The 13225-nt window shown below is 41.7% G+C and overlaps 1 protein-coding gene across 1 annotated transcript; it reads right to left on the bottom strand.

The window, feature by feature from the left end:
• Window positions 1–2591: 2591 nt before the first annotated feature.
• Window positions 2592–6977, bottom strand: KCNK18 (potassium two pore domain channel subfamily K member 18). The gene is made up of 3 exons (XM_065672954.1): window positions 6761–6977; window positions 5770–5916; window positions 2592–3403 (listed from the first exon to the last, which is right to left on the bottom strand). The coding sequence occupies exons 1-3, from the start codon at window positions 6975–6977 to the stop codon at window positions 2592–2594; spliced, it is 1176 nt and encodes a 391-aa protein (XP_065529026.1).
• Window positions 6978–13225: the final 6248 nt, after the last annotated feature.

Raw genomic sequence — 13225 nt, 5'->3', positions numbered from 1 at the left:
ATGCATTACAGGCCCTGAAATCAGGTCAGAAGAATACTGTGTAGACCAGCATTCTGTCTCTGAGAGACAACAGGTTGCAAAGAAAGAACACAAGGACAGAGAAGTCTGTAGAGTTGCTTCTTCCTCATCTGCCAGTTTGGGACTCAATGATTATTGAGCCAGAAGTGTTTTGGTTGTGTTTAACTGTTTTTCAAGTTTTTCTTCCATGATTTTGCTCCATTTGCCATTGATCTAATGTGAACTTTTAATTGCCACATTCTCCAATGCCAAGGAGTATCTACAGCTTAATTACATGTTGTGTGAAGTACCATTTTCTCTTCTTTCTGTTTCTTTTCTCTATCTTGCCGCATGAAAGCCTTAGCTCTCATAATGAAGGATGTTTAGCAATCATTCCGTCATTCCATCTTCTGTGCCCCCGTGATGTTACACATCTCTCCTTCTCACCTCTTTCCAGACTGGAGAGCTACTCCATGTCTCTCATACGGAAGCCATTCCCTGTCTTTGGTCACCCTTTACCTGTCCTATAAACTTTTTGCAATTGTGCATATCCTTTGGGAAGTGAAGGATCAGAGCTGTACATTATATTCAAGAGGCAGGTGCATTGTCATTTTATAGAGGGTCATGGTGATATGATTTGTTCTCTCTTCTTCTGCAGAATACATTTTAATCCCCCATAACTGGTATGTTCTATAGGAAGGAAAGCTGTTTACCACCATCCCTTGGCCATAACTAAAACAATTTGGTGTATAATTCTTATTGCAATTCCACCCAAAATCCCCTAAGTCTGTAAAGTAAATGTGAAGGTATCAAGGTATCACGTCAGTGAAAAATCTATAGGGGATGAATTCAGAGGTAATCCCTCTCCATAAATGATATCTCATTGATACGAGAGAAACTAGTCATGTTATAAAGGCCAATTCTAACTAATGCTGGCTGTGTTAGGTGTATCACAAGAAAAAACCCTGAGGAGCAGGAAGTGCAGTTCTCTCATCCAAAGCCCATTAAATCATGCCAGTCTCTTCACTGATTTCTGAAAACACTGGCATGGGTCCAAATTCCTACACTGATTTTAATCCAAAGACATAAAATAAAGTAATATGAGAGCAGGCTGAACAGAGGGACTTTGTATGTGAAGCCGAAGTCATGGCGAACATGAGGAAGTTAACAGAAGTTCCTTCCAGCTGCTGTATTCTTTATTGGTATTCTTATAAAGAACTTTTCTGTATAATATCATTCATTATATATTTTGCATATCATCAGTGCTTAATCATAACTAATTATTGATAAAGACTGAATACGCATTACCGTGTACATGGAGTATAACAGGGGTAAGATGCCATGTAAATACTCTAAAGATCTCAGCTTCAAATGGCATATTTGCTATGGAGAATAATGTACATTCCGTCATAATCAAGCATGCTTTAACACCTAGAGTTGTCATTCACAATCAGTCAGCATGTATACAATTTACAGGTTAATAGGTTAATTAAAGTCAGTGATTTCTTTCATAGAGTTTTTGGTGGTTTTTGTTTTGCCAGGGAGAAAAAAATCTATCATTGACAGCTTGATACAGATCATGAATAATATAAGCAAAATCTTGAAGATACAGCATTATTCACATATTAATGTGCTCCGCAGATATGTAACTGCAGGATCTTCACCACATCACATTGAAATAGGTAGGCTTTTCTGTCTATGGGTCAAGAAACTCCCAGAAGTCAAGCAGTGTGTGCAGAGTAAAACCTGGATGAGGAGTGAGGACTTCTAGGGTCGGTGTTCCCAGACCATCAGCAAAGACTTGGAGGTTCATTCCACAGCTGTAGTCACCTTGAAGTTTGTTCCATGCTTTCCCCTGACCATCACAAGGGCAGAACTTGTCACAAGCACTTCTATAGCTGGATACCACAAGACATATTGACTGGGATGAGCACAGATATGATAAACCATGATGGAAAAGAAGTGGTTTCAGCCATGAAGAGATGAACAGTTTTCTGACCTATATCTGGACAGGAGATAGAGAAAGAGGTGGAAATTTGGTGTCCTTTTAATTTTAAAATTCCTCTGGTCTACGTAAAGGAGCAATGCTTGCCATACATGCAGTCATGACAGAAGAGCAGCTGGGTTCACAGTCCTTCTCCCCAGCTCTCTCTGATGATAAATCATATTGCAGTGGTATTCTGACACAGTTCAGTACCGACAGCCACAACAAAGGTGTCCCTAGCTGCAGACAAGGTGACAGGGTGAGATTGTGATCTAGGACCTGCTTGGACAAGTGCTGAAAAAGAAATCCTATACTGGCTTGTGGTGGGAGAGAGGGCAGAAAGGCTTTGCTAAAGGTGCTAGGGAGCACTGGCAGGGAGAGCCTTCTGCTTTTTCATCATGAATCAGCGTTATTCAGGAGATGGGACCCTGCTGGAAGGTACTTCCTGGAGATGCCTTCTCCAAGTGTGTACTGAGATATTCAGCCATTTTACATTAGATTCTCAGAAGAAATCAGAATAAGATATACCTCCTGCCACCCCAAGGCAGAAATGCAAAGCAAGTTTCATCACATTGCAGTGGCCAATGCGCACAAGTGAAGGAGAAATGACTTATTTTGGATATACCTTCTTTGATGGCATCTTTTTCTCCCCGCAAAATGAGATCATCTTTTTATACAAACCAATTAACCGGTCTTGGCCCAGCTTAAAAGCAATGAAGACTATTTCCATGCCAATAATAATATAGAGGGAAAAAAACAAGAAAAACTTGGGATGTTCCAGTTGTGTATCTCCGAATCCAATAGTTGTCAGGGTGATAAAGCAGAAATAAAAGGCTTCCTGAAAATCCAGCCTTGTTTCCCAGTTTGGAAGAATAGCAGCCGCACAAGAGATGTACACGAAGATAACTAACACCATTAGTATGATGGGCACATCTAACTTTTCTAACTGCTTCCCAATTTTGTCAAAATTCTCCATGACTCTGGACATTGTCTTTCCCCTGGCTAGTTCAGGACACGAACTCCACCTCTCAATGCTCTTATTTCTCGCTGGGCCTGTGTGTTCATTCTCTCTGGCAATTAACATTTCAAAAATCTCAACATTGCGGCATTTGACTGGCTTCCTTTTAACACCTGGTTGACTTTTCAGCACTTCCATAATACCCAAGGGCTCATTGATGACTATGTTGGACTGTGCTCTGGATTTCAGTTCCTCCCCTTTGTTACATGTGCATCCAGAACAGAGTTTAGAGGCTAGAAGCTTTGACTGGAGCTTTCGGAATTCATTGTAACACTTGGATAAGACAGTCGCAAGGATGTCTCCCATGTCTGTCAGGACCAAGAACATCAGAGGGATGCCAAACAAAGCATACAACATACAGAGATACTTGCCAGTCCGTGTCACAGGATAGGTATTTCCATAACCTTGAACAAAAAGAAGAAGAGAAGGGAGACATAACACTGTGATTTATTAGGTATCACATCCTCTGAGCTTTTTATTGCTGTTCATTTTAAAAATCAATTCTTAGCGCAGAGAACACTTTTCTTTTGCTTTGCTTTGAAGCTATTAAAATATCTGAGTCTCAGAAGCCACTAATCCAGGCATCCTTCTTCTTCAAACACTTGGAGGTTTGGAGTTTGCCAGTTTTGTTGAATTAACTCTTCCTACATTATCTGCTGTTTGACTTGACTTAACCTCCTGACAACAAGAGACCATTTAGGGAGGGGAAACAAAAGGTTTGGTCCAGCCCAAGGCTGGTGTGCAGCCTCTGTCCTGCTGGAGACTGTTATTGGGCAGATTTCCTGACCTGGGAAGCTGGGTCAAGAAGGATCCAAAAGGCAAGACATTAAGAGAGGTCTTGATCCCATGGGTCCCTCTGCAGGGAGGTCAAGCTGAGGGCTGATGCTGGGGAAAGCTAATGGACCGTGCGTGAGGAGCTGGGGGATCATTTCCTGGCCAGCCTCCAGGGCCTCACAGTATGACTGGATGGTACCTAGGAATGAAACTCCCTGAGCTTTGAGAAGATTCAGATCTAGATGATTGAATTCTGAAACTGGGACAGCAGTATAGATCCAACTGGGACAATAAGACGTATACTTCACACTTTATTTCTCCACCAGAGCTTCTTGTGATGAATTGTAAGCTAATAGCAGCATTATTCGTCAGATCTAGCTCTAATGGCATATGTTGTATTAACACTGTTTGTATGCACTTCATAGTTTCCAGGGTCTCTTAAACACTAAGAAAAACAAAACATCAAGTGAGGAAGCACGTGTTTCCCACATGAGGAAATGCATGTTTATTCTCAAACACTAAAGCTTACAAATACCACTTACAACAAACAGGGAAGTGTTAGCAGACTCATGGCCTTTATGATGCTTAAAATGGTAGCAGAAGATATGCCCATTCCCTAAATTCAATTTGGGTATTTATATCTCCTTCCTCTAACATATTGGATATGAAATTTCAATTGTAAGTTAGTGCTTTTCCATTACAGTGGGAGAAAACATCAGCATTATATCAATTGTATTTAATTTTAAAAACCATTTTTCTTCTCATCCTCCAAAATGACATAAATAATTTCTTCTCTCCCTTCAAAAACATCGTTCTTTTCTAGATGATTTTCCAGGCCAGTTGCTTAGCCTCTAAGTTTATTAGCTCATATGCTGAGGCATGCTCTCCTTCATTTTCTTCATCCACTCATGTTTGTTTTCACTAAAGGCTGCCATAGCCTTTGGTCTGAATCCAAACTTGGTCCCTCCTTTGCTGTAAGGCACTGAAAAACTATTTAACCTCTGTCATTCTCTTCCGCATTTGCTAGCCGGGACTGCTAATCCTTACTGCTGATGCAATTGTGGAAGATTAATTATTGTAGTTATTGTACAGAGTGATTTTATTTTTGCCTTTTCTCAATTTCTACGCATTAAAAAAGTGAAGTGCAATTACAAGGGTTAAAACTTATCTTGAGCTTAAATTCAGCTATCCAGAAATCTTGGCTAGCTGAGCCAGTAAGCAAGCTCCTAGGGCAGTGGGAAGAGGCAGCTCAAACCACTGATCTTGAGACTAGATGCCTCGGTCCTCCCGGATAATGAAAGGTAGCTAAATTGACTCCAACCTGAAGTGATTTATCAGTTCCTAATACTGCATATAACAAACCCACTGCAAAGGAAATAGCCACCTATTAGCAACAAATACTTGATCTAGGTCCTCTTTTGAAGTATGAAGTCAGAATGAAAGATTTCAGAGGTGTGACCTAAACGTTGCCACATGCTGTTAACACAGAGAAGTGTGAACAACTATAGCATGGTTAATTATAGAGCCATAGATTTACAAAGTTGGGTTAGACATAAATAATAGGGAAGAAACTGAAAGACAATATATGCATAATGAATTACTTCTTCCAGTGAGGAGAACGTTACCCACCATAACGCACAACAATGGGAAGGATAAGGTTTGACAGAAAAAATGAGCTTTCTTTTTACTTTAATATACTAGTTTTGGGTACCTGTCATATATAAGTACATATTATAGTATGCATGTAGTGATGCAGCTAATTAGTGTGTATCATCACTACTTACTAAATTCCAACTTGCTTCTGTGACTCAGCTACATCTCTGTAGTCGCTGTTTGCAGAGCCCCTTGCAGACTCATCATCACTACTCAGGAAGAACATTGAAGGGGATTTGGGCTTTAGGTTTGGTTGTTTGTTCTAATTCCCTGGAAGAAATACATTAGACAAAGCAGCAATATCAGTTGATTCTGCTGGGGGTTGCTTTAACTCTGAACTTACCCACAGTTGTGAATACTGTGCAGCAGAAAAAGAGAGACCCAAAGAAAGTCCATTTGTCTTTTGGGTTCACAAACCAGTCTTGTTCGGCCGTGTTGAGCAATGTATGGATTTCTTCCTTAAATATCTCCTCATTTTCTGTCATGTTATCTGTTACAGTAACAACAGGAGGGACGATGAGTGTCTGCACACCACCACTGAGGAAGCAGCCAGCCTGTTATTCCAGTAAAGTTTTTTCCATCTGAGACTTGCCTGTACTCTTTTAGAAGACAAAAATATTGACCTCACCCTCCCTTTTCCCTCCAGAAAAAATCAGGTGGCTTCAGTGAATAAAGCAACAAGAAAAAATAAGCAAATAAAATAAATTATGCTCCAAAAAAAGTAAAAATACAACACAAAAATAAGCATAAAGAAGCAGGGCAAGAAGATTGAATATTCAGCTCCGAATGTCCTGTTTCATTTTGGTCTCCCCAAAGGATTTGTATTCTTCTGACTTAAAGACACAGCTACCTGTGTGAAAGTCCGAGCCTGTGTATGAGTCCCAACACAGATACAGGAGGATCTGTACCCCTTCTCATCTCATCTACCCTCTCCGTCCCATCACCATAGGGCTGGTAGGGAAGCCCAGAGCTGTGAAGACGGAGCTGGAAGAGACTTTCTGAGACAGAGGATTCAGTCCCAACAATCAGAGGGAATGCTTTGGGAATCTCAGCTGCTCTTTCAGGAACTTGAGCAAAAGGGAGAACACAGGCACCCCAGGAAAAGTGGTTTCAGGAAGGAACACAGGGACCGGGGAAGCTTGCAGACAAAAATCACAGCCAAAGAAGACAAGCAAACAGCAGCAGTCATTAGCTAGGCAGAGGGAAAATCTTATTTGCAGGTTCAGCTGATAGTATTTTGAAGAATGCCTTCAAAAGCCAACAATCCCATTGAAAAGGCAAGAGATTGAGTATCTCCCTGTACAGCCAAGTCATTTTGAAAACCCAGTACATACCTGACAAATTTCTGGAGATGTACCACAAATTCTGCAGGAATTTTCTATATTCTTCACTTAAATTGACCTTCCGGTTACCTTCAATGTGGGAAAACATGACAGCCCCAAGGAAAGCATAGATCACAAGAGACAGAATGAAGCAGGCATGAGGAAACACTGCCCAGAAGATTTTTTTACATGCCCTTTTACCTCGTAGAGGCTGAGATGTTGATGCCATCGCTTTTGCTTTTTCCTCTCTTTTAATTCTGTGGAGAAGTCACAGCTTTTAGAAGCAAGGATAAGGATGTGAAAGCTTTTGCATCCTTGAAAAGCTTCTCCTGTGGAAACAAGGATTGCTCTGCCTCGGGCTTTCAGATCACATGTCTTTATAAGTGAAGATTACACTACAGTCCCAATGGAAAAGGAGCACAACTAATCAAGCCTTGAAATATTTCTCACTCCACTCTATCCCTGAATTACTATTGATCAGCCAGTGTTACAATGCACACAGATTACCAGCTTCTGTGGGTTTCCACTGGAGCCAACTCATGGTTAAAGCTTCTTGTTCTGTTCCCCATTGATACAGTAGAAACATTCCCAACTGCCAGGAGGGAAAATGTGCACTGTAAGGGAAAGATTTCTTTAAAGATTTCTCCCAGAAACAAACAGAGAAGCTTAAAATTAATCAAAAGAAGGGGTTGGCACTAGTGGTTGTAGCTTAAATTTAGCTATCATCGTCTGGGCTAACTGTAGAATAATTCATTTCTCTTTCAGATGGCTTAAAGAATCCCTCTCTATACCACATCATCTTTGTAGGAGGGTTTTCTTGGGTTTTGAAGGATTTTCCTCCAGAAAAAAAAAAGGATCAATAAGGTCTTTCCCAGTTCTCACTTGATTAAAATCTTCCTATTAATTGAAACTCTCCTTAGTGAGAAAGAACTGCAGTACTCAGTTCAGTTCTTTTCATCCGTCACTCTGAAACACTTAGAGCAATAGGCAGTATCACTGCCCTTTACAATGATAGTAGTAGTAGTAAGGGGAGTTGGACTTTACAGAAAGAGGTGTTAAATATTTCATCTCTAGGAGTCTTTCATTAAAAATTGAAGCAGCCTTGTGCAGCCAAGACCTACTGAGCTGTATACAAGCAACATGTCCACACTGCAAAGAAATCCTACATGCTTACAGTGATTTCTTCTAGGTCAAACTCTCAGCAAATTGGATCACAAGATATAATATGCTCATCAGTATGGAAACCTCCACTATAGAAAAGAGGCTTTCATCAGGGCTAAGACAAAACTAAACCTGTGTGCTTGTACTGTTCTGGTTATCTGCCTCATTGACTCAGTCTTGCTTTTTGACAACAGATTTATAAATCCTCTTATTGCAGCCAAGCTCTTTTTTATTTTTTCCTATTGACCTGAAAAATTGCCAATGCTCATAATTAATCAAAAGCAATAGAACTTCCTAAAAGGTTGTACTTAGGTTTGGTGTCCTTAACAGAGGATCAGGGGACACAGAGAAGTCAAAGGGGCAGCTGGAAGAGCAAAGTGGCTGTAGGCAGTGGAGTGCTCCATGCTAGAAGCACAGACACTCGCTTCTCTTGGAGAGTTTTCACAGAATCATGGAATCCCAGGTTGGAAGGGACCTCAAGGATCATCTGGTCCAGCCTTTCTAAGCAAAGCACAACCTAGACTGGATGTCCCAGCTCCCTGTCCTGCTGAATCTTCAAAGTGTCCACATACCTGGAGGTTGTACCCTCTGGTATCCTGCCCTCAGATAGCACATATTAAAACTGGGGAAGTTTCAAAGAGCAACAAGGATGACTGAAAGTATAGACAGCTTTCAGACAAGGAATGACTGAGTAGTGCCTTTGGCCAGGGGAAATAAAGCAATAAGTGATGGAATATATCACAGCAGCCTTTAAACACATGGGTGGCCTGGAGGGAGCAGGTTTGTAGACTCTTCTGGGACCAGAATTGAAGACCATCAAATGAAGCAAGTAGAAACCTGCTTTAAAACAAATAAAATGGGATGTTTGCTCACATAGCTGGACAATTCTTTGCCAAAGGATGTTGGGTTTACGTACATTAAGGAAGAAGATGCAGAGATGTTTAGAAGAACAATCATTAATAGTGACTACAAACCACAAGGAGCTCAATAACTCCCTGAACTGAAGATAGTTTGCAGCTGGAAAAGTGAAACAGGGTACTGGGCCAAATGGGCCCTAGGTCTGAGGCATAAAACTCACATTTATGTTCTGGAAAAGGCTCTCATTGCCCAGTAGGGTAATTCTGACACAATTCGTCCTGTGGTGGTTTTTTTCTTTTACATCTCAAGTACAAACCTCTTTCTTCCAAAGTGCTTTAAAATCTTCTCAGCCTCCTCCTATGCATGGCTGGACTGTAAAGTATTTAGCAGCTCCCAGGGGCTTCTCAGCCATTTGCAACGTCAGGCTCTGAGCTTGTGACAGTGAGAAAATTTGATAACCCTATATCCAGAAATGATTTTCACATTATTTGCTTAATCTAAACCATTTCCCACTATTGCTGTATTACATATTTGACTTCAGTTGCTTAAAAGCAAATCCCACTAACCACAAGTTATTCCAAATTGAGTTACTGGTACTTGTGCTGAGCGAGATTTTTGCAATATGCATTTTCTATTCATGTTAATGGACAGTAAGCCTGCACTTTTCCTAACTTCCATTTCTTTGACTGGGGCAAATGTGAGTGCTCTGGAGGCGCTGCTTGAAAGGAAGGTTTGTGACCACAGCTACAAGGGTTGGACAGAGCCTTGGCTGACGTGTTCTGATGTAAGGCATTCCTACTCACAGCGGGGGTTTGGAACTAGATGACCTTAAGGTCTTTTCCACCCCAAACCAGTCTGCAATTCTGTGTTAGAATCCCTATATTATCTGATGTTCCTGGGTTACAAAGGTTAAACCAAGACGTTCACTGGGCAGTCAGATATTTTTCAAGAATCAGTAAAACTCTTCCTGCATCAAGTCATCTACCATGTTGTCAAAGACCTGCTGTGTTTGCCCGTCTTCTATGAAACACATTGGATTCAACATACTGCACTGACAAATACCTGCTTCAACCAAAGTGAGTTGAAGGATGACAAGTGCCTTATTAAAAAAATGGCAACAGACTAAATACTTTGCTTTTGTTGCATCTGACATTGATTCTGATGGGATTATCATTTGATAAAGGTCTAAGACCTCAGCCTGGTAGTTCTTCATGACAATGAGAATTAAAAATGTTCCGTTCAAGATTTAATGTTAACAGGGATCATGAAGGATTTAATCTATTGCTCTAGCACATGACCCCAGAAAGTATTTCTAGACTGCACCAATATACCTAAGCTCCCCAAGAAATTGAGTGTTTCTGTATAAATGGGATATCAACCCCAAGAAAAAAACCCAACCCGAAACAACAGGAAACACATAGCAGCAGTAGTTGTAGTTTCAAGGCTGTGCAAACATCAAATTTGATCCCCAGACATAAAAACACCCCACATGGTGACAAAGGCATGGTGGTTGTCAGTGAGGTTTCAGTAGTAGTGTCTGCGAACACTTTCAGAGGACTTTTTCCACCTCTCACCTACTGTGCTCACCCCATCCCTCCCATCCCTCAAGCACTTGAAACCTGTCCCAGTGGGATTTCAGCCCACAGTGGGGCCCAGGAGCAGTTCTGGCCCAAGCCCAACCCTAACACAGACATACGACATCTGTGCAGAGCATATCTGTCCCACTAGATGAGTGACATGTGCTTTTAAGGCACCTTGCAATTATTTTTCTCCTTCTTACCCCAACCATATTTCTCTGGATTATGAGTTCCCCTGATACCTCCTGTTCTTCCCACCATCCACTTACACCTCACACTGCTGGGATGGAGAGAGAAATGCACTAATTGGCTGTGTAGGGCCCATTGCACACCCCAGGAGAAGGTTTAGCTTCCTTTGTATCCATCTTTAAAAGTCTCAGCTTTCGCTTGAGTCAAGTGCTTGAGCTTGTAACCTCTGGGAATATTTGAGAGCACTCAGGACTAGCATCCTGACACTGCATATAATGCAGAGTGGATTCAAAGATGTCCAAGCCTCTCACCCTGAATAGGAGCGTTTCCTATTTCATTCTTTGTTCACACCAAAGCCAAGCAAGTGGTCCCATCATTTTGCTTACGAAAGGCAAACACTCTTCGTATGCCCCAGGATCAACCAAGGCTTAGGTATTGGTCTCTGTTTATCCTCTTTTTTTAGCATGGATGAAGTCACACAGCCAGAAAACACATTTGATGGGCAAATTTTTCACCAAAGAGCAGGACCAGCCTTCATTCACTCATGAGCTAACCAGCTATTTCTCCACCCTTCTCCGCTACCCCAAATCATTCTCTGGGTAGAAAGACTTCACTTGCCCTTCTTCTTCCGCTTCTTCCCCAAACCTGAGCAGTCAGCAGTAGTCTAGAAGGAGCAGGCATGCACCCCAAATGGGGGAAATATCACCCCTTCCTCCTTAGGGAACTTGTAATCTCAATGCCTTTTCTCTCCCAAAGCTTCATGTGCATTTGCAACCAGGAGCCAGGGATGCAAGCAAGTGTGGAGGGCTTGGCTGGCGCAAAGCTCTGCAGCTCTGCGGCAAAAGCTTCTGCTCATTCTGCTATCTGAACCATGTGCTAAGTCAGAATACATTTGGGACTGGGAGGGGAAGCTGCTTCTGGATGGACAACACTCCTCCAGCCCTTTCAAAAGGGCCACGGAGAAGTAAAATCAAGCGCTGACAGATGCAGTGCAACAGTTCTCATTCAGCATGGGGAAGGCTTTGCAAACAAAGCCTGGCCACCGTCACCTCCCAGCACTGTGTACGCTGCTCATTTGCTTGTGTGGCTCATTTGAATGATGTGATAACGCTTCAGGGTGTTATAACAAATGGAAAGGTTAATATCGCAATGAGACCCTGCTGCAAATGAGACACCGAGCTGGAGCCCCGGGTTTCCAGATAAGCAAAGGGGATTACTGAGGTTCAGCTACATGTCTTATGCCAAAGTCTTTACTGAGTTAATGTAGTGAACGTAATGCTAGTATAGTGGAGACTATCTCAGCCCAGTAGTTTCATTTTAAGGCAAACAAGCTCCCTGTAGAGAGATCAGAAAACTGCTTCTTTGGAATTTAATTAACATTAGAGCATGTGAGATTATATACTGCAGAAAAGCTAAGCATCATGACTCATGCCAACAGAGCAATTTTACACCATTCAAGCTGGCAAAAACCCCCTCGGATTCAACATGACAAATCTACCTTACATTTTAAAAATAGGTTTATTCTTTATTATTATTAATGTGGCCCCATATGTATATAAGCAGTTTAAAAGAGAGGAATCTAAAACCTCATATACAGGAACAAGCTTTTAGCTGTAAATATCTACCAGCACACATCTGAGATGGGTTCTACGAGTAGCATAGACCCTCCTGATTCCCAGCATGTGAAATACTAATGAAAAAAAACATCTATCGATCTCATTTCCAATGCCATATACGTGTTCAGTTAAACAGAACACAGACAAGCAGTCATCCTTTGCAGGCTGGAGTATTGGCCAAATATTACTCATAGCATTGAGGTTAAACCTGTGTTTGGAGCAGCTTTGGGGTCATTGAGGAGCATTAATCCCCAGAGTGCACTGCTTACAGTATTTTCTGCCCTCAAGCCATCCACAGCACTTTGTAAACCGAAGGGCAGGAGTCTGTAGGATGCCGACAATCAGACACCTCTTTCTGCTTCCCATCACTGGAAGTCAGACAGGCCATGGATTAACGTCTGCGGCTCAGAGTTTCTTAAGCATCAGGCTAAATTTTCCATCACTTATTTTCATCCCAATTTTCCTAATGACACTCTGTAATTTCTGTTCCCCTTTTGTGTGAAGTACTCTTGCAATAGTTTTAACTCCATTATCCTACCACTCACCAGTCATTGTGGCTTCAAGGGGGGGAAGATATTTTCACATACGGGTGTGCCTTGGGACATCAGTGAGTTGACACTTGAGGTTTCTTTCAGTTCTGCTCATTTCCTTTAGCTCTGAGCAGGCACACATGAACTTTTCAATCCCTGTCCCACCCATTTCAGCTAATACGCCATTAATTAGCTTACCCTTTGCAACGCTGGCCCTTCAAATGTTTTTAGCAGTCACGGGAATAGCTTTTAAGTGCTTTTTAGTGCTTCAGTAAACAACATTTTGCCACCTTAGTGGGGAACACTCCTTTAAGCTCTAGACCCCTCCAAATGTGGCTTCACAGTTTTAATTGGTTCAAGCCACAGCTCCTCGGTGATGTGATCCTGCCTGGGCTGATGTAAGACTCCATTATGAAAGTGCCTTCTGCAAAATGGTTTGGGTGAGAAAGAAGCGCGTGCAAAATTGCCCATTTGTTTCCCAAGGAATTTCTTATAAAAACTAATTGTGGAATAAATTGTTTTCTTCCACTCTTCTCAACAAAAAAA

Source organism: Lathamus discolor, chromosome 3 (genome assembly GCF_037157495.1).
Source record: "Lathamus discolor isolate bLatDis1 chromosome 3, bLatDis1.hap1, whole genome shotgun sequence".
In the NCBI taxonomy this organism is placed as follows: Eukaryota; Metazoa; Chordata; class Aves; order Psittaciformes; family Psittacidae; genus Lathamus; species Lathamus discolor.
The sequence above is the reverse complement of the archived record's forward strand: the minus strand, read 5'-3'. Positions and strand labels throughout refer to the sequence as shown.